Source organism: Kryptolebias marmoratus, linkage group LG13, assembly GCF_001649575.2.
Source record: "Kryptolebias marmoratus isolate JLee-2015 linkage group LG13, ASM164957v2, whole genome shotgun sequence".
NCBI lineage: Eukaryota > Metazoa > Chordata > Actinopteri > Cyprinodontiformes > Rivulidae > Kryptolebias > Kryptolebias marmoratus.
In genome coordinates this window covers 18,847,566-18,875,110 of record NC_051442.1, presented here as the reverse complement: position 1 = coordinate 18,875,110, position 27,545 = coordinate 18,847,566, and the positions used below count along the sequence as shown (strand labels likewise).

At 40.8% G+C, this 27,545-nt stretch overlaps 3 protein-coding genes across 4 annotated transcripts; all 3 read left to right on the top strand.

Annotated features, from left to right (window-relative positions):
- Positions 1-2,590: 2,590 nt before the first annotated feature.
- On the top strand, positions 2,591-7,853 carry zfpl1 (zinc finger protein-like 1). Its single transcript, XM_017412502.2, has 8 exons — positions 2,591-2,782; positions 4,273-4,385; positions 4,481-4,592; positions 4,738-4,931; positions 5,023-5,101; positions 6,099-6,287; positions 6,710-6,833; positions 6,936-7,853. Exons 2-8 carry the CDS (start codon positions 4,284-4,286, stop codon positions 7,120-7,122), a joined length of 987 nt encoding a protein of 328 aa, XP_017267991.1. The 5' UTR covers positions 2,591-2,782; positions 4,273-4,283; the 3' UTR covers positions 7,123-7,853.
- Positions 7,854-10,971: 3,118 nt separating this feature from the next.
- Positions 10,972-19,249, top strand: si:dkey-273o13.3 (LIM domain-containing protein A). 2 transcript variants are annotated; one of them, XM_017412467.3, is made up of 8 exons: positions 10,972-11,103; positions 11,517-11,750; positions 11,867-14,291; positions 14,708-14,736; positions 14,894-15,055; positions 15,190-15,256; positions 15,396-15,500; positions 16,573-19,249. In XM_017412467.3, the coding sequence occupies exons 2-8, from the start codon at positions 11,611-11,613 to the stop codon at positions 17,425-17,427; spliced, it is 3,783 nt and encodes a 1,260-aa protein (XP_017267956.1). In that variant the 5' UTR covers positions 10,972-11,103; positions 11,517-11,610; the 3' UTR covers positions 17,428-19,249. The 2 variants fall into 2 exon arrangements, with proteins under 2 accessions (XP_017267956.1, XP_024860949.1); XM_025005181.2 differs by lacking the exon at positions 16,573-19,249 and adding an exon at positions 15,650-16,536.
- Positions 19,250-20,828: 1,579 nt separating this feature from the next.
- rom1a (retinal outer segment membrane protein 1a) lies at positions 20,829-27,227 on the top strand. The gene is made up of 5 exons (XM_017412498.3): positions 20,829-20,945; positions 21,237-21,480; positions 23,394-23,824; positions 23,938-24,184; positions 26,365-27,227. Exons 2-5 carry the CDS (start codon positions 21,331-21,333, stop codon positions 26,575-26,577), a joined length of 1,041 nt encoding a protein of 346 aa, XP_017267987.1. The 5' UTR covers positions 20,829-20,945; positions 21,237-21,330; the 3' UTR covers positions 26,578-27,227.
- Positions 27,228-27,545: the final 318 nt, after the last annotated feature.

Below are 27,545 nucleotides of genomic sequence, written 5' to 3'. Positions count from 1 at the left end.
TCAAACCGGACTCTAACCGATTTAAGGGCCTCTAACCCCTGGAGTCAAACCGGACTCTAACTGGTTTAAGGGCCTCTAACCCTTGGACTCAAACCGGACTCTAACCGGTTTAGGGGACTCTAACCCCTTTTTTTTTTTTTTAAATTTAAAATAGTCTCCTACTAGTTTTCGGACAAATCTACTAAGACACTTCAGAGAGAAAATTTTGCGAACCATCCAATTGATGCAGACATTTGTGTATTTAAATACAAACAGGTTTCTGCTTACCTTTTTTATGACGCGCCTTGTTTTCTCGTCAGTGTCTCAGGCAGATTGGTCAGTCAGACTAAATTGTGGTCTCTTCCATGCCGCGACGAGCCCCCAAACCAGTCTTCCCTGAAGCCCAGCTCTGATCAGCTATCCTACAGACAGATCCTCCCACCTCTGCAGACGAGCTGCACCAGCTCCATCAGGGTTATCTCTGTCCTGATGGTTATTCCTCTGATCATTGCCCTTTTTGCCTGCTCTGCGAGTTCTGATGAATGACCTTCTCTTGGCAGGTTTTCGACCCGCTCTGAAAGCGTACAGTCGCAGTCAGAAGCTTCAGTTCACTCATCACGAGCGTGGACGCTGTATCAGTTTCACACTTTTAATGACTGGTTTGAATCGTTCTTGTTCCAGGGTGAAATGATTACACAACGTACAGCTTCAGTGAGTTTCAAAAACAAGAATTGGGTGCACAAAGTTAAGCTTACTGTGGATTCTCTCTAATGTGCAGAGGGTCAAAATTTCACATTTAGTCTCAAATACATATACACATTCACTTTATCTTTTAATAAATAGTGCTAAAGGTTCTCAAATGACTTTAAACTTAACAAGACCAAGGCTACCGAGACTAAAACCTGCAATGAGCTGGAAACTGCTGGAATACCAGTCCCACTGTCCTGAGTGACGCCAGTTTTACACTCATATGAACTGAGAGGGTCCAGACCAAGAAAGAGGCTCCTGCTCCAAAAAATGACACCTTTAGGCTCATCGGACAAACCAAATGTCTCCTGGAGAAACGTGTTAATGTCAGACAAGGTAAAGAATAACCTATTTGGTCACAGTGACAAGAGGTATGTTTGGAGGAGCAAAAGCGAGGCTAAAAGGCCTAAGAGCGCTGTAACAAATGTCAAGCATAGTGGTGGGAGCATCATGATGTGGTACAGGTGCATTGCACAAAGTGGATGAAATAATGAAGAAGGCAGACTACCTTTAAATTGTTCAACTTCACCTCAAACCAACAGATGGTTGAAACTCGGAAACATTTGGGTGTTCCAACAGGAAGGTGATCCCAAACACACATCAGAGCTGGTTTCTGATTGGATAAAGCATCAGAGCTGGTGTCCGATTGGATAAAGCATCAGAGCTGGTGTCCAATTGGATAAAGCATCAGAGCTGGTGTCCAATTGGATAAAGCATCAGAGCTGGTGTCCGATTGGATAAAGCATAAGAGCTGGTTTCTGATTGGATAAAGCATCAGAGCTGGTATCCGATTGGTTAAAGCATCAGAGCTGGTTTCTGATTGGATAAAACATCAGAGCTGGTATCCGATTGGTTAAAGCATCAGAGCTGGTTTCTGATTGGATAAAGCATCAGAGCTGGTTTCTGATTGGATACAGCATCAGAGCTGGTATCCGATTGGATAAAGCAGCAGAGCTGGTATCCGATTGGATAAAGCATCAGAGCTGGTTTCTGATTGGATAAAGCAGGCTGACATTAAGCCTTTGGAATGGCTTTCCCAAAGCTTTGACCTTAACTATGTTGAAAATTTGTGGAACCTGATTAAAAGCCAGATCTGTGCCACAAAACCAACCATTTTAAATGAACTCCACCAATTGCAGCCCTGAAAGGAAAATATCCAGCCAGAATTATTCCAGAAGCTTGTTAACGGGTACAAAAAGTGTGTGCATGAGGCACAACTTGCTTAGAGGTGTTGGGGGTGAATATTTATTTACATATTTGTGTGTAATATACATAATTTTATTCCAGTGTGGATTAGAGAAAATTCACAAGAAAATCAAATTTATGTACTCAGTACTTGTTTTTTTTTTTAACAATCATTAAAGTTGTATGTCATATAATTAATAAAAAAGGTTCAAATTAATTATTAAAAGGCAAACATTAACATGACATTCATATTAAAAATCTTGACTGCAACTGCATCTCCGCATTTTGCAAACTGATGCAGATTGAATTTAGAGTAACATGAATGACTTATAAAAGTTACTATGCACTTCAATATTTCTGACAGAAAAGGAGACATGCTCAAATTGAGCTTAAACTTAAGCTTCTAATTTAGGTTTAAATTACATTCAGTGTGGAAGTGGGGTGTGATTAATAGCTCAAGTTTAGGCTAAATGTGTGTCATTCTTTGTCCGTCCATGCTGATGACAGATTGAAGGAACGATTTCCCTGGAGTGCAAACCACAACAAATCACTAAACACAACGACAAATTACAAAACAGAGAAATCTGGTCAATTGCCTTCAGGGCCACCGTAGGATCTCCGGCAACATGGCTTTCACTCCGGGTCAGTAGGTGGCAGAAGAGAGGAGGTGGGCTGAAAAACAGGAGGCGCGTAAGGACGAAGCAGAAGTGGAAGGGACGTGGCACATAAACACAGAGAGGAAGGGATCCGTTCAGGTTTATCATGACAGCCTCCGGAGCTGCTTCCCATGTGGATTTGACCCACAGGTTCAAATGACAGCCTGCAACATTACCTAAAACGAGCGGATCTTCTCTCGCTTCGGCGTGGACGGGTAAATACTGAAGCTTCGTCGCCTCCTTTAGCCTGCCCGGCTAGCTGCGTTAGCTCGCTAACGTTCCCTCAACCTGACAGCTTCCAGCTTTAGCTTAGCTTAGCTTAGCTTCGCAGCTAGCTGACGTTAGCGCTGATAAATGTTGAGAGTTCGGCTGTCAGAAGGTGGTAAACGTGGCACACGAGCCAGGAAGGTTGACTTGTTACACCCCTAAATGTTTTCGGTAGCTTTCTGGTTTCGGAAAGACTTTAAAAGGTGTTTCTGGCAGGTGGAGGTGCAAGTTGGGTCAGAGTAGCATGAAGAGCTAGCTGTCAGTAACTAGTCTCAGTCAACATTAGCCTCACTGTCTTCCTCCCTTCTCAAGTATGAGGAATTAATGATAAAATAAATTACACTGAATTTCAACATGATTATACCAGCTGTCAGGCTTAGGCACAGGGAAACATTTTAGCTGTAAATTCGGGTGTTTAATCTGAGTGCATTGAACTGTAAATAGTCTTTAAATTGGACCTCTCTACTTTTTTGTACATAGCTCGAAAGATGCAGTTTTTAGTGACTTAAACACTAAATTAAACTGAAAATAGATACTGTCTTAAAAGAAATTCTTTCAAGTGTGGCTGCAGCAATTCTCTGAAAATATTATCTAATTTAGGCGTTGAAACAATTAAATGAGAACACCAGATATGTTTTATTTAATTTTTTTAAACCCAGACATCTGATCAGAGCATACAATAGTTTCCACTTGTCTTCTGTAGAAGTTTTACATGATTTATTGATTTCTACAAGTCTATTTGGATATTTGCCGTCCTGAAATATTGTTCATTCTGTTTAGCCCATATCATCACAGTTTCAACTCTGTGCTTCAATATCTGAGCCATCTATTTATTGTTCTTTTTTGTCAATAAACTTTACATTGAGTGGCACAACATGAGCAAAAATGGGATTGAAGAATAAATTGAATAGATTGAAATTTTGTACTTTCAGGCCAAAGAGCAAGCAGATCCTTCCTTGAAGTTAAGCTGAAGTAAAGCCCTTACCACGCTGGTTTTCAGAGCTGTTTGTTACTTTATGAATGAGGGTCATTACGCGTCTTTAGAGCTACTATGTTCAATTGTTTTCAATGTTATTTTAGGTATAGGTTTTACTTGATCTTCGATCTACCTGTATCAATTTCTTTTCATTGAGAATCAATATATTTTTTTCCAGTTTTTTTTTTTTTTCTTTGTTGAGGCATTTTTTTGTGGAACATTTCTAAAGTATTTGAACACATGTTTTACCAGAACCTAGAGGTAGTTGTATAATGTATTTCACACGCAGCACAACTTTAATGAAAACTTTTCCATACATAAATACTTGATTTTTCTGTTTGCATTTGAGGAATTTTCTTTCATTTGTGGAATGATTGGAATCTCAGTCCTCAGCCAGAGGACTTGTTGTTGCTCCGTTTAAAAAAAAAAAAAAGCTTGTTTGTTTGTTTGTCCTCGACACAGCGCATGTTGCTATGGGTCTCTGCAAGTGTCCGAAGAGAAAGGTGACCAATCTATTCTGCTTTGAACATCGTGTGAACGTGTGTGAACACTGCCTTGTTTCCAACCACAACAAGGTAAGTGGGGGGGGGGACTGTGTCTGGTGATATTTGTTTGTTTAACGATCGCAGCTTTGCATTGACGTTCTGTGTTTCAACGTGTTGCCTTCCAGTGCATCGTCCAGTCTTATCTGCAGTGGCTTCAGGACAGCGATTACAACCCGAACTGTGCTCTGTGCAGCACGCCGCTGAACGCACAGGACACAGTCAGACTGATCTGCTACGGTGAGAAGGACCAGAGTCACACAGACTTGTATTAAGTGATTTTTTTTACAGGATTTCTTGTTATCTAAAGCAATAAAAAAATAAATGACTTTTGCCTTTTTGAAATTAACATCCAACCTTTTTTTTGTTTGTTTTCAATCTTTAGATGTGTTTCACTGGGCGTGCCTTAATAACTTGGCGTCTCGGCTGCCCCTCCACACAGCCCCAGCGGGGTACCAGTGTCCCACCTGCCAGGGCCCAGTGTTCCCCCCCTCGAATCTGGCCAGCCCGGTGGCTGATGTGCTGAAAGAGCAGCTGTCCTCTGTTAACTGGGCTCGGGCTGGTTTGGGGTTGCCACTGGTAATGGGCTGCTATTGTTAACGTCTTTGTTTGCGCTAAAACCGAACATGCAGGCATGTGGATTAATGTTAAACCATGTGGTCTTTGGCAGATTGAAGAGCCTGTTGGCGTCCTTGAAGAGACAACAGCTACCAGTGTCTCTGATTATACAGACTGGTCAACATTTGATGGTGAGCTTTAATCTTGACATTTAAAGGAAGAGTTTGGCTAATTGGATGTGGGTTTCTGTGTAAAATTGATAAATCAATAATTTCTTACCGATTGTATATGACTTCTTGAACATTTTAGGAAACTGAGTTGAGGCCTGATGATAGGACCAAAGTTGATTGCTGCCTTTATGAAACAGCTCTAATCTATTTTAAAAACAGATTATTTTGCATTCCGTGGTTATTTACGAGCTCAAGCAGCAGCAGCAGTGGTGATATGTAGCACTTCAGGGCATCCAGGGGTGTGACGTCTGGGAGGAGTTTTAGATTTCTGCCAAACTAACCGTGTGATGAGAAAGGGATGTTGGCGTAAATGTCTGTGAAGCAGCGATCGCATGAACTGCTGGGAAATATTTTAAAACCGGAGTCGCTTTAAAATGGCCAAAGCCACTTTGGAGATGAGGTCTTCAGACTGTAGTGTTAAACTAAAAATAGGTAATCCAAATGGACCCAATTTGAATTTTACTGTCTTAAAATAACGCCAATCTTAAAAGTCTCACATCATTTTATGCAAGTGTTATTTTATGGACTTTTACACTTCTGTCACTTTTCCATTACACCATTATTTTGATGGCAATATGATGAAATTCCTGCTTGATGTGACACCTGGATGCCTTAAAACGGCAAAATTGACAGCAGTGTAAAGTTTTACAAGGTAGCCATCATATGAACCACTGACTTTTTTTTTTATTGTAATTGTTTTAAAATGAGAGCAATCCACTTTGGTTTTACCTGCATTCAGACTAACCATTAGATCATCAGTCCTGTTGGAAGAAAACTCAGTTTCTCTAAGCTGAGGTCATACAAGAAGCTATCTGCAACAGGGAAGATATTAACTATTTATAACCTTTATACAGAAACCCACTTCTAAACGGCTTTAAGTAAGCTGTTGGAATTTTATGGTCATTTTTTATTATTATTATTATTTTTAAATAAACATTGAATTTTTCTGTTTCTGCAGCACAAGAAAAAAGTAGCGTATATCCCAGTCACTCCTACAGCGCCAGCCTCAGCTCACCACCTGTCCCTCCTCCACCCCATGAAGACTATGGAGGTCTTAGTAAAAATGAGGATTCGGCTGTGAAGGAGCACGCTGTGATTAACTTTACTACTGCCGACCCCAGCTGTGACACTATTACAATACACACAGGTAGAGTCAAACGTCCGTCACCGGTTCTGCTTTTTGTCTGGCTTTAAGGAATAAACAGTTCTGCTTCTATATTGGAAAAACTTTTAAAACCACATTTTTGATTTGATGGGTTAGAGCTGTTGTTTCCGTGTACTCCCGTTTTCCTCCCACAGACCAAAAACATGCATGTTGGGTGAAATGGTAACTCTAAATTGACCCTTGGCATGAATGGTTGTTTGTCTCGTTTGTCTCCGTGTCCCTGTGATGGACTGGAGACCTGTCCAGGGTGTCCCCCGCCTCTCGCACAGAGATTGCTGGAGATGGGCACCAGCTCCCCGCCACCCTACACACACACACACACACAGAAGGGGGAAGATATGTTTGGATTTTAGGTTTGTTTTATGCACTTATTGAAAATTTATGTTTGTTTTTTTTTTGTGCAGCATCATCACCAAGAAAGGTCTACGACACCCGGGACGGCGCCCACGGCTCCGTCACACAGATCGACTTTGACGACGACAAGTACCGGCGGCGACCGGCGCTGAGTTGGTTTGCACAAATTTTAAAGTAAGTACGACGATACCGGGTTAGTGACTTGAATCCTTTTCGGTTGCTTTGGCTGACACAAGTGGTAACTCGGACTGACTCAAATTTCCCCGGTCATTTCAGAAACCGGTCAGGTGGAAAGCGGGCGTCTCTGTCCTGGAAGCAGCGGGTCTTCGTGCTCCTTTTGGTCGGCGTTCTGGGATTCTTTACGTTGATAATCGTCATGGCTAAACTTGGGCGTGCCTCAGCTGGCTCAGACCCCAATTTAGATCCTCTTCTTAACCCCAACATCCGCGTGGGCAAAAACTGATAACAAGCAGTGATTTTTTTTTTTTTTTTTTGGTTTGTTTGTTTTTGATTTCTTTTCTTCCCTTTTACTTGTGCATTACACAGCATAAACCAATATAGAGTGGTCTGAAATGGGACCATCTGAAACACAATCAGCCCAGCAGAGGGAGCTGCTCGGCCAACCTTAGAAAGGCTGTTTTCTTATTCACAGCAGGCCATCGGAGCATGTCGGAGGCCTTTGGACCGTAAAGAATCATTTCTTGCACTAATCAGAAGCTCTTCTGTGATCCACAAACTCCAACAGTGACCAAGACTCTGTGCAAATTCACAACTTGTTATTGCTTTGGTGATGAGGGGAAATGCTTTTTCAGCTAATATCTGAGTGATCTTTCTAAGTTAATTGATTTTTATTTGTTTTGTTTTTATAATTTCCCCTAAATGCAGTGTTGAAGTTGAGAAAACCTCTCAACGTTGCAAGCAGAAGTGTCAGGGCGTACTACACTGTTTGCAGTGTAACATTTACACGGTCATGAAGCGAGTCTTGCTGATAGGGCCTCTGTGCATTTCTCCTTCACAGCAGATTAGGACCCAGTCAGACATGCTCTACACATACTACTACACTACTAGGAGTGTCAGGATTACTTCTAAAAAAAAAAATAGAGTGCTTTGCTTTTAGATTTGCCATATATACTGTATGTACATTTTCTTGATGTTTTCGAATGTCCATTAAACGGGGATACCACAAAAAATAAATCGTTTCAGTAGTTTTCTGTTTGTTAAAAGCTAAATTTGGCAATTGTTCTTTTCTGAAGGTTTGCAAATGTGCAGCAATTAAAAACAAAAAAACTGGGTCTTAATAAAGCTGTTTTGGTCAATACATGTAAATATGTGCTCTCGTGTGATATTGGACCTTGGGTACTTCGCTCAGTATCTAATACTGAGTTACCATTTTTGTGTTGGCTAAAATGGTTAAGCTGTGGCGGCCATTTTGAATGGGGTTGACTCTAAATGTTAATGCGTTCTAGTGATGTTCTATCCTGTGGTTCATTAAGTGCAAGTATCCCCTTGCAGTATGTGTTGGGGGTGGCTCTCAGCTACTACCACACCAAGTTTTTGCTCAATTTCCGTTAAATTGATTGAGTCATTGCTGTTTTTGTTTTCTAAGGTCACTTGGCTGTGGAGGCCATCTTGAATTAAGTTGAATCTAACAGTTGTACATCCAGACTTTTTAAGGGTTTCATTACAATCCATTCAGTGGTTCGTGAGATATTTCGCAGAAAAAGACCAGGTTGGGTCCAATAGTTGACGGCAAAGTTCTTAAAACACTAGTGTGTTGAGAGTGTTGAGTGAAGTGGAGGGCGGTTGAAATGGTGTCGTCTGTAGTCTGGTTTTCGGAGTAAGCAAACTGCAGGGGTTCAAGTAGTGTAAAAGGCCCAGCCAAAGTCAGGTCAAAGACTCAGTAAGTGGACCTGAGGCATCCTACAGTTCAACTGTTCAGGCAGCACAGACATACAGCGGCCCCTCAGTAACACCAATAACCTATAAGCGTTTGTGGAAAATGTCCCGATTGATGCTAATCTCCTTCGTGAAGAGAGCGGCGTTCATTTTCCGTCCGGAAAAGTCACACAGTGTCCTCGTACCGATTCAAGTGTTGATGCTGTTCTAAATATCCACCAGCACAGACCGTGTTTGCATATGAGCATTAGCCGACTCGCCCCAACTTTCCATTGGGCTCGTCACAGCTGCGCAGCTTTGCCATTGATTGTGAGGGAGTCTGAGTCATAGCTGGATGGAGGCAGGGGAAGCTGCTGGCTATGATCTATTTTATGCACGCTGAATTACAGAAAATAACAGATCGGACATTTATAGACACCACAAAAGCAAAGTTTTTCTGTGTTTTGATGCATTTCTTTTGACTCATAAAATGCAGTTCTTCAATCTAACATCTCTATATTTACTGCAGTCACTTTTGATACTGTATCGGAGTTCAATGCAGTTCTCTGTCACTCTGAGTTATTAGCTTGTCCATTGCGCTGACATAATAGGGACATCCCTATCAATATTTTTGACTCTGTTGTCAACATGCTGCACAGTTCTTTGTTCCTGTGCTTCACATGCATCTGCAGTATAGCAAATAAAAGAGCAAAATTGCCCTTTAAAGTGGACCGTTTCATGTTAAATGTTTTTGTGAAAGACGATTTTCAGGCTCTGAAATGTGCGAGAATATTTTGTATACTGTTCTGGAAACTGAAGAGTACAAGAAGGTCGTGGGAGACGTGATGCCCACCTACAAGCACACCTCCAGCCAGACTCACCTAAACGTGGAGTTCACCTCTGACCTCACTGAAAGGGCTCTCGAACGCAACGAGAAATGAACACAGACTTGTGCCTGATACAACAGCTCCAATCTGAGACATTATGTCATCATTATGGGCTTAGGGCTTTTCCAGTAAAGATGTATTGGTCATAATGGAGAGACGGAACAAAATTCGAAAACAAATCTTCAGAATATTATCAGCTGCAGTAGACTGAGTAGTGGCAAAAGAAAATCTTGAAATAGTTTCCGTCACTCCTATACCTTTTATAATGACTGAAAAGAAAATGTAGAATCTTTGAAAAGGGATGTTCTTGCCATGGTCTTGTTTCTTATGTTTAGCTTTGCATGTTTTTTTGTTTGCTTTTTATTGCTCATTGCTAAAAGGAAAAATTAAGAACGTAATGTTTTTTGCCTGTGTGTGCGTGTCTGTTTGTTTGTCTGCCTGTTAGCAAAGTATCACATGAACCACTGGAAAGAGTTAAATAAAACTATCAGAAAACAGTCACTTGATTAGCATCTACAACAGATAAACCTTTGGAGTCAACCCGATTTAAAATGGCCACCCTAGCTTCAGAAAACAAAACAAAACGACTAACTCAGGCAGTTTTACAGATATTGGGCAAAAATCTGATGTGATTTTAGCTGAGAGTCATCCCTAATACATACTATAAATATTATACATTGTGCAAGATCTTTGTCTAAAACTTTGGCATTAGCTGTTAGTGTCAATCCTGTCTGTCTGTTAGCAAAATATCTCATAATCCCACTGAACGAGCACTTTAGGCAGTTCAGTGCAGCGAAGAATGTCCAGACCTCTATATTGGAGAGACCAAACAACCTCTCCACAGACGCATGGCTCAACACAGGAGAGCCACCTCTTCGGGACAGGACTCAGCTGTCCACCTACACCTCAGGGATAAGGGACGCTCTGTTGAGGACCAAAATGTTCATATTTTGGACTGAGAAGACCGATGGTTTGAGAGGGGGGTAAAGAAAGCCATCCATGTCAAAAGAGAGAAACCAACATTAAACAGAGGAGGAGGACTCAGATTTCAGCTTTCAAAAACATATAATGGAGCTTTAGGCCTGATCCCCAGTCAGTTTCACTCCAATCAACACCTGCACTCATGTGACAAGAGTGGCCCCTCAGTGAGTCAGACTAACAAGGACCCTAACAAGCCTCTATTGTTAGGAGAGCGAGAACAATTTGCAAGCAATCCAGCTTACATCTCTTCTCAGCTTTAAAAGCTCAACTCTACACTCTCTATTTCTGAATTGAGGAAGCTCCTCGGATGAGAAGCGAAACATCTTCAACTCCAGAATAGAAAGTCCAGTTGTTTTTGTTTTTTTTAACCTTTTTTGAATTTACCATGGCCTGGATGACTGAGAATCTACACCAGCAACATTGATTTGTTCTTTTTCAATTAAACTCTTCATGTAGAGTGCATTATATTACTAATTTAACCATACATGTTGTACAAGCTGTTGCACTGTCCAGCTTTCCATGGATTGTGTTCAGTCTAGAACAGCTGCTTGAAGCCACCAGTCCTGTCATTGGATGGCACTGAGGTACATATTGATAAGTCTGAGTTTAATGATGCACATGTGCCTCCCTGCTCAATCAGATGGTGGATCACACAGAGCAAAACACTACATTTGAACGAACTCCACTGCCATCACAGGAACGTAAGTACATATGTACTGAATGTATGTTAAATTAGGTAAAAACGAGATGCTAAAATGTTTTTTTCTTTTGGAATGCTAAGACTTGCTGTATGATTTTGTGTTTTTTATATAGTACTGCTCGCTCCAAAACTTGGGTTTCCCCTGCATGTCAAATGTATCCTAGGTTTTTTTGCAATATGTTGCTATAATTAAATTGTTTTAAATTGTTTAGTTTTATGAAGAATCAGTCATATATCAGTTATATTTTAGATAATCACAATAATACCTCACCTTTCCTAAATGATGTTAATAACAGAAGATAAAGAGGAAGTTTTGTATCTGTATATTTGCAAGAAATGGAAACATAATGATAGAAGATTGAACGATTATTTCAAAAAGGCAAGAGCTCTTACCAAAAATCCACATTTTTTCAGTCTCAGGGGAGAACTTTCAGCTGCTTTACCAGTTGATGAGTTATTTCAGGGCCGTGCATCAGTAGGAAGATAGGAGAGACATTAAAAGTCTGAAATGTGTGACCATCAAGAAAAAGGACACAAGCTCGAAAAGACCCCCAACTCCAAAACTCAACAAGTGATGCAGCCTCATCATCACCAAGGACATCGTCATCATCATTGCCATCATCAGGCAGATGACAACAATCATGATAAGTAAGTTTGTAATCTTTTTCACTGTAGTTATAAAGCTTTTCATTAGCTGGTATGTATTGTAGTTACAGATACTGGTTCTAATAAATGTGAAAAATATTACACACTTTTTTAAACAGCATTCATTCAGCGGAGGACATCAAGGATCGTCAACCAAATCATCAGAATCAGCGAGATTATGAAAAGCTCCATCATCATCATCCTCATCATTGCCACCATAAGCAAAATCATCGTCATGTTTCACAAAGTACCAAGAGCTCCTCATTATCATCGTCTTCATCGACATCTACTTCCTCCTCTTCCTCTTCCTCTTCCTCTTCTCTGTCCAGTTCCTCTTTTTCCTCTTCGTCTTTGCTGTCTTCTTCTACAACATCCTCCTCCTCTTCTACCTTGTCCTCTAAGAACAGCAGTGAGTGTTCAGAAAGATATCATCCCAGGAGGCCCCAGCATTCTCAGTCTTTTACTGACGTTTCTGGGAAACACAAGTATTTTGAAGAGGACGACGACACAACCCCTTTGATAAATGCAAGAGGGAATTTAAACAGGTCCTCTGCCAAACAGAAAAGAGACGTAGGAAAGTCGTCCCCCAGTAGCTTCACGAAGGAGGACGTAAAGAAAAGCCAAACAAGCACTAGACACTTGGGAAAAGATGGAAGTTTCCGCAAAGCTAAATCCATGGATGATCTTACGAGGCCTAAAGACAAAAAAGGGATTGGAAATGAGAATGAAAATGAAGAGGAGAGGAGCAAGAGTGAAGCAAGACAAAATTTATTAAAAGAAAAAATGAAGTTTTCTGCTTTCCTTAATGAGATCACACGGCAGGTGCTCAGCCCCATGAGACTCAGCTCTCTTGGGGTTACAGATCCTCAAAGACCCCATAGTCCAGGTCAAGCCTCTGGCAAGTCCCGGGAAAAGGACAGCAACACTGATAAACCAAAGCAGTGGAGAAGTCAGCCTACCAGTCCAGACTCAACTAGATCCAGCAAGCATTCACACTCACCTCGGCTTTCCCGTTCTAAATCTTTCCACCATCATGGTCACCATTCTGCAAGTCCACCCAGTCATATGAAGCATAGGCCTACAAGCTGTCACTCATGGTCACCAAATCCAGAACATCACCCCCATTCGCCTACGCCTAAATTCAACCACCACCATCACCAAGAAGAATTCAACAGCCTAAGTCATCACCATCAACACAGAAATCACCATCACCATCACCAGGGGCACCACCACAATTCTGCCTATCAGCAAAGAGATCACCACAGTCCCATTTATCATAACACGTCACATCTCCATAAAGACAAGCGTCACAAAGACCACTACAGCCCAACTCACCACTATAAGCATCACAGTGCAAGTCACTGTCATGACCACCATGCTCATTCCCATGAGGACCACCATGGAACCCACCATGGACACCATGAACATGCTCACAACCTCAGAGATAACTATGATCCAAGTCGTCATCATGAAGATCACCTTTTTATACCACATCACCATGATGACCATCACAGTTCAGGTCACCACGCCAATACCCATTCAACCTCATGCCCAACCACACCATGTCACTGTGACCATCAGAGCCCAACCAGTAACCATGGAACTCACCAAGGCCTATCACATCAGCACCACCATGGTGACCACCACAGAGACACTCATCCACATCATCCAGTTGATCACAGAAATGGCCCTCACCATCCTAATCACGAAAGCCATCACAGTCTAGGTCATCACCAACCACACAATGAAGCCCATGGGCATCACTATGAAGACCACCACAAAGAAGCTAATCGCCATCATCACAGAGACCACCACAGTCCAAGCTATTGGCATCCCCCTCAGCACCACCACAACAAACTTCAGCACCACTTAGAAAATCACCACAGTCCAGGCCATACCCATCTGCATGGAGAGCACAAAAGTGAACACTATCACCATCACCACGGAGATCAACACAACGAAGCTTGCCACCATAGGCATAGAGACCATCACAGTAAGCCTCATCAACAAGGAGATCAACAGAGTGAGGGTCAGCATCAGCACAGAGATCTCCACAGTCCAGTCCATCACCATCACCATCACCATCACCATGGGAACCAACACCGTGAAACTCATCACCATCATCATGGAGACCATCACAGTCTAGGCCATCACTATCGCAATAAAGCCTACCAGCATAACCAAGGAGACCAACCCAATGAGGTTTATCATCTTCACCAAGAAGACCAACACAACGAGGCTCCTCACTATGGAAACCACTACAGTCAAGGCCACGACTGTTGCCATGGAGATTACAACAATACAAGTCATTGCCAAGGCCAACACCTTGAATCCCAGTCACATTTGAAGCACTGCAAAACCACCAATCATGACAAAAACAGGCTTGATGATGTTCCTACTCAATTAATGGAGCATGCTGCCAATAATCCACCTTCACACAGAAAGCCTGAATCTGTTGTCAGCAAGAACTCAACTAGCAACACAAACAACCCCTCTACTCAAGAAAAGGAACACACAAGTTTCACCGGCCAATCAACACATGAAGTATGTCATTATTTTAAGATTATACTTCTGCATGTATTGTTCCACTCTACCATTACCAGCCTACTATTTACACCTTGTTCACAAAGGAAAAATTAATAGTGCAACACCAGTTATCTTTATGAGCCTCATTAAGAAGTTATGTAACAATGCATTCCTCATTTGTTTTCCTATTGATTTTGGCAAGTGCATGCGTGTCATGGTGGACTATAGATCCTTTCTTACAGAACAATAGATTAGTAATGATGCACAAGCCAAAAGTAATCAATTCAATTTTGCAAACTGATATTTGTGTTGTTGGTGTTTGTTTGTTTGTGTTGTTTTTTACTTCTATAGTTTTTAGGTTTCCAAAGACTAAGAAAACCATCTCTTTGAAATATTGCTTATCTTATTTAAGCCTTTTTTGCTTATTCATACAGGAAAAAACACCTGAGTTAGGCAGAATCAGGTAAGCGTAATCCTATTTTGGGGATGTTTGTTATCTAAAAAAAACATCCAGTAATTTAAAAATGTTCTTCAACTGGCTGCACATAACTTCAAAGGCGACATTAAAAGATTGTAAAATGAATTGAATACTACCTCTTTCCTTTTATATCTTCTGATAGGAATGTGCAGGACCAAAACGAAGGTCTGCACCAGAGTTTGTTGAAGACGGCGGTGCGGATGGAGTGTTTGGGAGAGGAATTCATTAGTAGCCAAAAACTTTTAGAGATTGAACTTCAGAGGACACGGATGGAGCTCAGCAGCCTCATGGAAAGGTTTAAAAGGTTCGAAATACACTTTTTAGATAATAGCTGCAAAACATATTTCTATTACATAATCTCATTAAATCTATAATGTGACATGCATTACAGTTTACCATTGTTAAATAACTTGTCCCTGTTTGTCTACCTTATTTTAGACTCCAAGATGACTGCTCCTCCACACAACAGACCAATAATTTTCTAGAGCAAAAGCTTCACTCAATGGTGAGATAATGAGCCTTACTACATCACTGATCCTACCCTAAAAAAAGATCTTTTGGGGGGTTAGAATTTAACATGTTGAACTTTCTTACTTTCTGAAAATCTGTAATAATGAGGGTGATTCTTGTGTTTTCCTTGTCAGCTTCAGAATATGGAGGGGGAGCGTGAGAGGTTGAATCGGCGTATTTCAGAACTGACCGAGCAGCTCACAGATGCAAGCATTGCCAACACAATGGAAGCAATAAATGTGAGATTTGTACCTTTTTGTTCACAATTCAAGTTAATAAGAGGCTTTTACCAAAAACAACCACCAAAGCACAACATGTAGTATGTTTTTTTTATCCATCCATCCATCCATCCATCCATTTTTGCCGCTTATCCTTGGTTGGGTTGCAGAGGCAGGTCCAGGAGAAAAACAGACATCCCCCTCCCCATAGCTCCTCCTCGGAGATCCAAAGGTGTTCCCAGGCCAGAGAGGATACAAAATCTCTCCAGTAAGTTCTGGGGCTGTCCTGGGGTCTCCTCCCAGTGGGTTATACCGAAAATCTAGATGAAGGCGCCCAGGAGGACTCTTATCAGATGCTCAAACCACCTCAGCTGACTCCCTTTGATGTGGAGGAGACGCAGCAATAACCTGTGCTCCTCCCAGATGATGGCGCTCCTCACCTTATTTCTAAGGCTGAGCTCGGCCACCCTACAGAAGAAACTCATTTCGGCTGCTTCTATCCTGGATCTCATTCTTCTGTTCATGATCAATACCGCTTGACCATAGGTGAAGATTGGACTGTATGTGAACCTGTACACCAAGCGCTTTGCTTTTTGACTCGGCTCTTTCTTCACCACAACAGCCCAAAGTAATGCCCTCATTACTGTGGACAAGGAATCAGTTCATCTGTCCTCCACAGATTTGCCACCTTAATGTGGTAGAGGGGTTTGAGAACCCCCCATGATCCCAAAAGCTGCTGTCTATAGTCTTAGCCCCTAGTTTTGTCTCTCATGACAAACTAGTCCCAGAGAAAGGGTCAGATCAAAACCAACTGAAAAACCTTGATGAAACACAAGCATATTCGTCAGGATACTTCGCAGAGAAAAGGAAACCGAGGCTGAAACTCTTGGGGCTTGACACACACACACATAAAAATAGGGGGCAAGCTGTCAAGGTTCTGTGCTATTTGAGCCAGGCGTTAGGCAAAGAGGGCCCCTAGGCATGCTGATTCCTGGTGACACAAACTGTGTTTTTAATGTCATTCTGAACTGTATTATTTGACCTTTCGTGGTAAATGGTTAACTGATAAGGTTACAATCTCTGCTTACTATAGGTAACTTCAGTTCTCCACAAAACCACCCTTCATTCTCCTGATGATGCCCTCATTCAGATGGTTCCTCCCATCACTCCTCCTCCCGCTCAGTTCATGGACATCCACAACTACGAAAAGGACAAAAGTTCTGGTCAGGAACAGCCTTTGGGATCTGTTCCAGAGGAGGAGGAATCTGACTGGTCGGAGGTGGGAGAGGAGACTCCACGACTCGTACTGACTGGATCGAGCAGAAGTCAAACATGGAGACACCACGAAGCAGACATGGACAAAGACAGCGAGTCAGGAAGTGAGGAAATTGTCAGGAGACACTTTTCTCGTCCACTCCAGATACCTCATCTCCAGTTCACCATTCACAATGAGTTCCTACCTCCGGCCCACACCAATTCCTGTCCCTCTGGCTTCAAGAATCTGTCTGACAACATACCAGGTGATATAGAGGAGATTTATATGACCACCACGAGTCCAAACATCAAGTCTGCCATCCTGATCCGTTCTGCAAGCCTGGAAGATATCCCTCTCACACGTCACCACATGCAAAAAGAGCTGCGAGGCACTGAGGCCATGATGAACCTTCATCACTCCGAAGACGAAGCAATGGAAGACTTAGATAATGAGATCATTCATCACTGGAGAATGAGCAGTGACAGGGACACTGTTATTAGGAGGCTGACAAAAAGTGGGGGGGCCGAGGCAGACGGCAGCATGGCTGGCCTGCAGTCAGCCGAGCGGGTGCTCAACCCCTTCAGATGTGATCCACCTGCCAGTGAGGGAGAAGATCTGGGCCGAGCCGAGCTGCGCGGCTGGGCAGGAGGGATTCCAGGCGAGGTGCTGAATGTGGAGCGAACGCAGCTGTGAAGATCTGCTGCCAATTTACTCTGAATTGTAAAGGCTTTAATGTATTTTACAGTTGTAAATCCTCAGATGTGCATGCCTTAAAATAAATGAAGAATTAAAGTGATAGTTCAGAACCTGAAACAGTTATGAACAACCAATATCTTACTTGTTGTAGATAGCTCTTCGAACAACCTCAGTATGGAAAAATTGTTTCTTTCTCCCTGGACTGATAATCTAACAGAAAATGGATTGTTGCCATTTTAAAACAACTCAAAACTAAAATATGTCAAAAGTTCACACAAAGATTATTTTATAAACCTTCACATTGCTAAGGTTTTTGTATTATATTGTTATACTAATGGAAATTATAATATTCCTGCTGGAAATGCTCCAAACTGCACTGGAAGTACTACAGCTGGCAGCTACTATTTGTGCTTCCAAATAACCACAGAATGTAAGTTACCATGTTGTGAAATTGACAGCAATCTAAAGGTTTGTAAAACAGAGTTTGCATGAACTGCTATTGAATTTTTCAGATTGGAGTTGTTTGAAAATGACAGCAATCCTCTTTTGGTCTCGGCCCAAGTCAAACTAGCAATTAGCTTGTCGAGCCAATCAGAATTAAACTCTTTTTCTGCAAACTGAGGTAATCTTAAGAGCTATCCACAACATGTAAGATATGAATTGCTCATTACCTTTCCACAAATCGCTGCCTCCCAACATCTCAGCTACCATTTTAATACAGTCACTTCACATGCAAAAGTAAAATATTGACTATATTTTCCTACAAACAGACTCCTCTCACTGTCACTTACACTCAACCAAAAGTGCAATGGGTTGCTGGATTCAAGAAAAAAGTTTAAAGACTAAAAAAAGCAAAATTTTATTTAATACCACAGAGGCTTTAAGCCTAAAAGCAGTGAACGATGTCAGTGCATTAATCAGACTATTAATATTGAAACTGTATTCTTCAGTGGAGGTGTTTGAATGGCTTCTTGTTTGTTATGAGGTTTCTCCAAAATCTGATCCAAATTACCTACTGTAACAAGTAATGTATATTACAGTCATTTACAGCATAACTTTAATTGCGATAAGTAGACTTGATGAAGAAGAAATATTGCAATAAGTAGAAATGTTGATTGTGTTGTTTTTACAGTGTAACATCCAAGCTGAAATCCCAATTCACTTGATTTATTGTGTTCACTGCAAAATTGACTGAATTTATTTCAATAATTACCTTATTTCAGACAACGCCGGGGGACCTTCATGCTCTGATAAATTATGAACAAGGCTGAGATTTACGGCGCAAACTGGAGGCAGACAAATGTGTATATTTAAACATCTACAGCTTAAATTAGGTAGAGTGTAAATGTTTGTTGTACAGATAAAGATGTAAATATAGCTACTGTCCTAACATTCTCACTCTAGTTTATAAATAATAGTCACCTAAATATCTTTTGTGTGAAACATAATATGTATTCCTAAAGAATGTACTTTGCCCATAGGAAGCTGCATTATACTCTGCTGAAGGATTTCTGCTGCAGGTTTTAAACAAGCGTAACAAAATGTTCAAAAAGTTCAACTTTCCTTTTGTAAAAAGTACTCACAGTAAGTTCCACATATGACAATTTACAAACGCCATACTTGTTAGAAGTATGTCTTAGATTATATTGACTTGTGTCTTTTTCTTCTCATTACAAGGATTAACCTTCCAAAACAAATATTTCTGTACATTATGTCTCTGCTGCATTTAATAAAGCAAATGAAAAACAACAAGACTTGGTTTGGAATGTATAAATACACCACAAAAAGTATGGAAATCTGTGTTCGGCTAATTATGTCTTTGGCGTAACAATGCTTCTTCACAATAAATACTGGACGTTTGGAAAGCCTGTTTGTTTCCTCTTAAATGGTGCCAGGGTTGTTAGGGAAATGCATTTGTGGGTAAAGAAGTAGTGTTGAGTATGTAGGTTTCATCTAGGAAAAACTTATCGGATCTTCTCTGCCAATGCCAAACAGCTTATTCTGCCACTGACTATTTTTTGGTGTCTTTTATTTGGTTAGACGATTTAAGTCTGAAGAAACGAGACACAATGGCAATTGAACAATTTACCCATTTAACGAGCTACATATGCGCTATATGTCGCTGATCGGGGCCAATCTCTACATGAAGGAAGTGGAAAAGAGAGCCCTGAATTCCTACGAGGGAAAAACTTCTGGTTCAGAGGTGTGGATTATACCTGGGTCAAAGTGGACGCGTTCTCAGACACGTCGACTCTTCTGACAACATCAAGTTCACCAGAGAGGATGTGAACAACAAGAAGCTGACTTTTATGGACTGTTTGCTGCACATGGAAAGAGATGGAAGCCTCAACATTGAGGTTTAGACGAAACCAAACTACACAAATTAGTACCTTCTGTTTGACTCTCACTACCTCTAAAACACAAACTTTCTGTCATCGGAACAGTATTGGGTCGAACATGTCCCCACAAGGCCAAAAAGATTGTCTCCTAACATGACATCCATACACCTCATATGATATATAATAGGATATGATAGGATAGGATATGATAGGATAGGATAGGATAGGATAGGATAGGATAGGATAGGATAGGATAGGATAGGATAGGATAAGTGTAAAATAAAAGAAACTACCATTAGTATTTGATATACTAACGGTATTTTTTTTTTCTTCTTTCAAATACACAAAGGTAAAACCATTTTGCAAATTCTCCATACAGTTAGTTGCTGTAACTGTGTCATGGCTTTATTGAATAAAACAATGAGATTTTCACACAAACTCATTGATTTCTTTGTGGTAATTTGCAGCTGACACATTTAGTAGTGGCGTAGCACTGAATTGTATCGGCTTTCCTAAACTGTCTTGAGAGTTATATTGGTCCCCCTAAACTCCTTATTGACCTCCGCCAAGGAGGTACAGTATATGTTATCAGTAGCGTTACTCGAAAAGTAATGAACGGATTTTGATGACATTTTTAGGAAAAGTTGAGGCTGTCACAAAGAACAAATGATTAAATGTTGGTGGTGATGGGGAGCACGATCTGGATCCTACATGTTTTCAATGACCCTATGGCCTAGGCGAAGGTTTGTACTCAGAGTTCCTCAACATACAGTGATGATGTTAATGATGATGATGTTATCATCGATCAGTCCTAATATTATATCACAGTGATAATGGGTCTTGGCTGAGGTTAAGTTTTAGGAGCAGAAAGCGTTTGAGGATAAGTGTTGCAAAGATGAGGACTAATAAGGTTCAATACCTTGCTGTCGCTTTCAATTAGGTTCATGTATTACATTCATGTCCCACTGTGTGAGTAATGTGTGCTGAGCAGACACTGGCCTGGATCCACAGACCACTTTAATAGGATAGGTAGGCATTAGCAGTAAGAAGCTTCCAGCGTTCAGGTTTACCAAATCCAGTGTGCCAAATCCACTGCGTGGCACACAGGACGGTGTACAGTGCTCGGTGGAGACAGCCGGACCTTTTCCAGCACTTTTTGGGGTACACTAATAAGGTGTAAGTTTGGCACATTAACATTTGTTTATATGAAGGCACATAACTTTAAAGTTCAGCGTCTAAAGCTTGTATGTTCAAGGATTTTTCAGTAATTTCATTTTTCATCTTTTTGTTCTGCTCTGTTTCCCTCACAAAGCTGCTCTCACTGAGTTTCTGTTTTTCTCAGACTGCTGCCAGTGGTCTCTCAAACTCAGCGTTGTGTTTTTGCTTGTGTCACCTTCATCGCTCTTTAAGCCTCTGGAGTTCTTCCTCTCAGCTCTCCTCCTCCTCCTCCTTCTTCTTCTCTCACAGACAACAGCCCAGCATCGTCTCTCGTCGCCTCGGCGCTCTCCTTCCCCTCTTCCCCCTGGTGAGACTCGGACTCCCTCCCCCCCCCGCTGCAACCATGGTGGTCATGAAGATGAAGTTCCCCTTTCAAAAACGGGTGAAGCTCGCCCAGGGACTGTGGCTCCTCTCCTGGTGCGCCACAGTTGCCGGGGCCACGACCTTCACCCTGGGGTGCCTCCTTAAGACGGAGCTCCGCAGGAGAGCAGAGGTACACCAAGTTTGACATGCTCCTTCATTTCTCTCTCTTTTTTTGAATGTAAGCTACATGAAAATAGTGATATAGTGAAACTGCTACCTGATTTCAAAATTGAGTGACATGAAATGCATTATAAGACTGTATATGAGGAAAATCTGTGCTTATGTTGGTAAGAAAATGACTTTAGTCAAAGCTGCACTGTTGGAACGATTGTTGTTGCAGAAAAATCAAATAGCTAATGCAATAAATATTACCATTCAAAAACTATTTCTCCAGATTGTTTGGTGATACAGATGAGTAAACACTAAGTTATAATAAAAAAGAGAACACTAACCAATGCAATCTTTAATGGTTTGACTTTTAAAGAGATAGTCTATGTGTTTTTATCAAATAAATATCTTAAATTGTAAACTGACAAAAGGAGGATAGACCTGTGACCCACTTTGGATCCTGACTAATCATATCATAAACTCAGCTCTGTCAGGCTTAATTAAACTAATCCCCCATTTTGAGTTCTTCCATCTTTGCAATCAGGGCTCCCAATCACTGCTATATTTTGGTTTACTGTGCTTCGGTTTTGGATTTACTTTCATTAACTTGTGAATTTTGTCAAGTTTAACGCTCACATTTTTTACTAACTAAACCCATTGTCATTAAATGAATCAAGTTCTACAAATAAATCATAAAAAAGACAATTGGTAGTGTCAGATTTTATAATACGTATGTTGTGCTAAGATGTTGTTAGGAATCAGTAGAAATATACCCATTTATCCACATTTCTACCATAAAATAAGAAGTCAGTTCTGCTTTCAACCAACTGTATTTAAATACATGAAGTTATTGTTTTACTCTTACAAAATAATAAATGTACTGAGCAGTTTGCAGGTGTTTTAGCCTCATCTTCAAGACTGGCAGTGATATTCATCACCAGAATTATTTTACAAGTGTTCAGGAAATTAGTATAGAAGATTGCTGGAAGCTGTAATGAAAGGGTAACAGTCCAACAGGACACAACTGACCCATCAGTGTGATCTGATTATATTATAACAGCATAGGTTTTTGCTTTTCACAGCACCACCCAGTGGTCATGTAATGTTTCTTTATGGCACAACTTCCACAGAAGTGCTGAACACATAAAACATAAAGCTGCTGCTGAGATTTGATCTCACTCTGTGTTTAGAGAAACCCACAGCCATTGCAAGTTTGATAGTTTTTTTAAAGACTTTTAAAGTGGAAAATCCATTTAAATCTGTAGAGTAGAAGGTCTGAACCAAACGAGGCCTGCTAAAATATTTTTGAATTTATATTAATTCAAACATAGAAAATATTTATATATATTGGTTTAAATTACACTAACCCAATGAATCCAACCAGAGCTCTGTTTTTTAAACTCAACTTGTTTAAGGGTATTTTTTTTTCTTTGATGTACAGTAAATGCACCTTTAAGTTCAAAGTGGTTCAAATTTGTTAAAATCCCAGCTCTCAATTAAAGCTACCAGCCAAAACTCACATACATCTTTTGATAACTAATTATGCTTCAAGTTGGCAGAAAAATTAACTTTCGAACCTTAAACTGGAAGCTAAAAACTCACCACCAAGGTAGAAACTGTTTTTGGAAACATTTATTTCAGGTACACTTGTAGTTTTTAGCTTTGATGTCCTTCGATAACAAGAAGGATGAAGACTTAAAAGTTATATTGGGTCCGACCTACTTTAAATTATTATTCAACGCTCAAAAGTGGAATCATCAAAGACCAATTGTCATATGTTCTCTATACATAGTTTGTACAATTTGACCTGACTTCTGCACATTTCATACAGTCGTCACATATATAGTTTCAACAACAATAAAAAAAAAATGAATTTTTTCACATTTCAGGTTGTTAAAATCTCCGTTCCCTGTCCTCTGTGTGACTTACTTTCAGGTAATGGACAACACAGACATACATATTGTGCCCAACACCCTCATGATTGTTGGTCTGGCTTCTTTGGGCATCAACTACTTTGCGTCAAAGATCTGTCAGGACGCCTTGGACGCTGGGCGGTTTCCCCGCTGGAAGAACTTCTTGAAGCCCTACTTTGCTGTCTCTTGCTTCTTCACCGTCCTCATGCTGCTGGCTGTCATCATGAGCTACGCCATGAAGGGCAGCCTGGAGTCTTCTCTGAAGGTCGGCCTGAGGAACGGCATCCGCTTCTACAAGGACACGGACACCCCTGGGCGGTGCTTCCAGAAGCAGAACATCGACCGGCTGCAGATGGAGTTTCAGTGTTGCGGGAACAACGACTTCAGGGACTGGTTTGAAGTCCAGTGGATCAGCAACCGCTACCTTGATTTCAACTCTAAGGAAGTCAAAGAGTAAGTGGATGTAGCAGAGTGTGCCTCACATGTGGGCACATTTATAAAGAAACAAGTCTGCTCAGAGGGCTGTATCTGAGCAAGAACCAGTGATCTCTTTTTTGTTTCTTCAGCATCATCAAGAGTAACGTAGACGGACGATACTTGGTTGATGGAGTCCCATTCAGCTGCTGTAACCCCAGCTCTCCACGGCCATGCATCCAGTACCAGCTCACCAATAACTCCGCTCATTATAACTACGACTACCAAACCGAGGAGCTCAACATCTACCTTCGAGGCTGCAGAGAGGCCCTGGTCAACTACTACATGGGCCTGATGAATACCATCGGGGCTGGAGTGCTGTCAATCTTCCTCCTACAGGTGAACTATGAGACATGTTTTATTGGTCCCGCAGAATTTACCACTAACTCCCCCTTAACATAGGATGACGACACATTACTGTCACGTGGTTGTGGTATAGAGGTCCCAGTGAGTCGACCCAAAACACCAGTGGTGCTCAAAATGACTAAACTAAAACTTTAATAAGAAAAACAAAAGGCAGCCGAGGCGTCGAACAAGTTGCAACAAGAAATCTAGGGAGCGCAAAGGAACGAGAGGCATAACAAGAACCTGAAAGACAGGGGAACAAGCAGCATGACTGAACAACGAGTGAGTGTAAACTGTGTGTGTGTGTGATGGACCGAGCAGTAAAAAGACAGTCAGGCACAGGTTAGAGTCCATTAAAGTTTATTTAACCCCCCCCCCAAAAAACCCAACACTTGTGTAAATCATATAAAATAACAATACTGGGGCCATAAAAGAGGTCAAAGTAACTGAAACAAGATGGCAACAGAACAGTAAGTCAAACAAACTGACCTCTTCAAATGAGACAAAAGGGAAATTTAAATACTGGCACATCAGCCCACAAAGACACAAAAAGTGGGGAACACACAAAAACCTGACCGAAACTAAAACTAACATAAGGAAATCCCATTAACCTTCCCCCCCCCCATGATCCTAAATTGCAGTATGACCCAATCTGCAGGTCTCCATACAGGCTTGCTCCGCCCCTTTTCCACCTCTTTGTTCACCTGAAGGACTGGAGTAGGTAACTCAAAAAACAGAGATTAAATCAAATAAACACACATAACAGCGCAAACTGAAATGTGTGCACATATTTTAGGATACGGTGCTATATGATTGTATAAATAAGTCGATTCTATACCAAAACCAATTCTTTGTTACTCTGGAAATGATATCTTATATTTAAACAAAATATAAGTGTAGTGGAATATACAGTTATCTATTGTAGCAGTGTGATGAAGACGTTACCCAATTTGTGTGGCTGTAATTCTGTAACTGCTGCCATCACGGTGTGTAAATATGATGGGAGGGGCGATTCCTGAGCAGGTGCAGCTGGGGCTGATGAGCAGATGGAGAACAGGTGTGAATGATTAACTGAAGCCAAGGATAACTGAGGGGAGCAAAGGCCAATGGGAAGAAACAAGTAAATATACTAAAAAACAGAATAAATGAACTACAGAATTAACAGAAATAAACTCAATCTACAAAACAAACAAAAACCTTAATATCATAATAATTATACTCTCCGTGACCTTGCCGTGACTTTCTTGGGAAGCATAAGGAGGCAGCTACACGAAGTGGAAAAAACAAACAATAATTGTACTAAATATACTAAATCTAAGCATACTTAAGTACACTTGCAGTCAGACTAATCACTAGTATAACTCAGGTGTGATTGAAAATAAGTATACTTAAAGTGTGCTATTTGTGTCAACTTAAGTCCACTTTAGTTGTACATAAATTGCAGTAAAGCATAAATTTAAGTATATTTAGTGTACTTTTGCACGATAAAGTGAAACCGCCTAAAGTACATTAGAGTACATTTAAGTACAAGCTATTTATGCACTTTTTACATACTTCAGTAACACACTAAAATGTACTATTTTAAATATATTCAAAATGTTTTGTAAGAAGGCCATTAATGTTTGAGAAATGTACAAGGAATATGTAGGTAAAAATATCCTTTTACATCTCATTCAAGCTGCTGTAAATATACTTTGTGGTTAATTAATAATATATTTTAAAACTTTCATGTTGTATATTAATGCATAATAAAATCTACCAGTGCACTAAAGGCAGATTTACATCTATGTAGTAGATGGGTTTCTCTAGAAATGTGTCTGGATGTGTCCAGCAGTGAAACAGAATAACAGAAGATTATATATAATCTTCTGTAATCACAGCATCTCGGCTGTTAGGGAACTATTGATTAGACACAACATTGCTTCGAAAACGACTAGACCAGAACCTCGCCACAGACGTTTTGTGCACATTTAAACCCTCTAGGGAGCTATCATGCCTTTTCACATGTAATGGGGGAGTTTATTGTGTTCTTAATACGCCCCTGAAGACTTCATCGAGATCCTGCAAAGCTCATCCATGTTCTGCCGGGTTGTCATCCAGAGCGAAGGGGGCCTGAGTCCTGCATTTGGTGGCCATTGTTGCTCTTTTGTAATAAAAACCTCCTCCCTCTGCAGGGCTCCGTCCTGGTGAGCTTGCGCTTCCTGCAGACCGCCATGGAGGCAGTTGCAGGGAAGGAGAACACAGAGATCGAGACAGAAGGGTACCTGCTGGAGAAGGGAGTGAAGGAAACCGTCATGGAGTACGTGGACCCCGTGCTGAAGTTCCTCTTGCTCAAAAACCAGGTTCAAGAAGGCACCTCGGTAGAGACGGGCCCCGCGACTGCCTGAACTGCACACCATGTGCACGCATGTAAATAGTTTTTACAAAGAGAAGTCTATGATAATTTATTTTCATTTACAAAGGGGAACCCAATGAGGACATTTCTGTAAATCTGACAACATTAGATAGAGCATTTTTGTTGTGTTTATCACAGATAAGATTGATAAAATGCATTTTGTCAATAAAATGCATTTTGTCAATAAAATTCGAACACGGTGTCTCTTTATTTCCGAAGAAATCACAGAAGTTAGAATAAACATGTGATTTCTACTGGTTCTGGAGCACGTAAGACATATGTTTTGCTTAAAAGAACTTCTATTGTTTATGTGTTGAATTTTCCCTGTTATGTACTGAACATGAATGGCTAATCTCTGACTGTTTTACATTTACGGGCCCAAAAAAATATCCATAACCACTTCACTGCTTCTGAAACTAAACTCCTCATTTCATCCTCACAAATCTGGTTTTCTTTTGTTCTTTTTAGAAAGCAATAAAAGCATCACTGTTCACTCATGAGGCAGTGTACAGAAATGGGATTTTTGCTCTTAAGAAAACAAAGGTGTAAGTTGATCATAGAGAGACATGATGCTCTGCTGCACAACAGGACTATGACATAATTTAACAGATGACTTAATAAAATCTGAAATTACCAAATGAAGTGGAGTGCCTTATTTCTTGTAAAAAAACACTCAGACTCGACGACATGACACCTTCCATCACAAGTGCTTCAAGATGCTTCTCTCTCCTCCCAGTTGGTGAATAAAATCGGATTAAGTAGATTGATTAAGCGATGTCAGTAATGTAGTTAAAGCTGTCAAGTGTGTCCTCTGCTCTGCCACCTTTGCTAAAGCTGCTAAACCCATTTGCTGCTGTAATCCCCATCCTGCTGCCCTTGCATTTACTCACCTGCGTCAGGTGGACGGAAGATGCAGAGTAAACTGTAATGGCTCAAAAATCTAAATATCTTGGTAGATTA

What these genes read in the sequence shown, in the direction of transcription:
- si:dkey-273o13.3 (XM_017412467.3), top strand. Translation starts at nt 11,611, where the DNA reads ATGTGTGACCATCAAGAAAAAGGACACAAGCTCGAAAAGACCCCCAAC. An exon ending in CCGGCCAATCAACACATGAA is followed by an intron (nt 14,292 to 14,707) that starts GTATGTCATTAT and finishes TTATTCATACAG; the next exon opens with GAAAAAACACCTGAGTTAGG. An exon ending in ACACAATGGAAGCAATAAAT is followed by an intron (nt 15,501 to 16,572) that starts GTGAGATTTGTA and finishes TGCTTACTATAG; the next exon opens with GTAACTTCAGTTCTCCACAA.
- rom1a (XM_017412498.3), top strand. Translation starts at nt 21,331, where the DNA reads ATGGTGGTCATGAAGATGAAGTTCCCCTTTCAAAAACGGGTGAAGCTC. An exon ending in AGCTCCGCAGGAGAGCAGAG is followed by an intron (nt 21,481 to 23,393) that starts GTACACCAAGTT and finishes ACTTACTTTCAG; the next exon opens with GTAATGGACAACACAGACAT. An exon ending in TGTCAATCTTCCTCCTACAG is followed by an intron (nt 24,185 to 26,364) that starts GTGAACTATGAG and finishes CTCCCTCTGCAG; the next exon opens with GGCTCCGTCCTGGTGAGCTT.
- zfpl1 (XM_017412502.2), top strand. Translation starts at nt 4,284, where the DNA reads ATGGGTCTCTGCAAGTGTCCGAAGAGAAAGGTGACCAATCTATTCTGC. An exon ending in TTGTTTCCAACCACAACAAG is followed by an intron (nt 4,386 to 4,480) that starts GTAAGTGGGGGG and finishes GTTGCCTTCCAG; the next exon opens with TGCATCGTCCAGTCTTATCT. An exon ending in CACTATTACAATACACACAG is followed by an intron (nt 6,288 to 6,709) that starts GTAGAGTCAAAC and finishes TTTTTTGTGCAG; the next exon opens with CATCATCACCAAGAAAGGTC.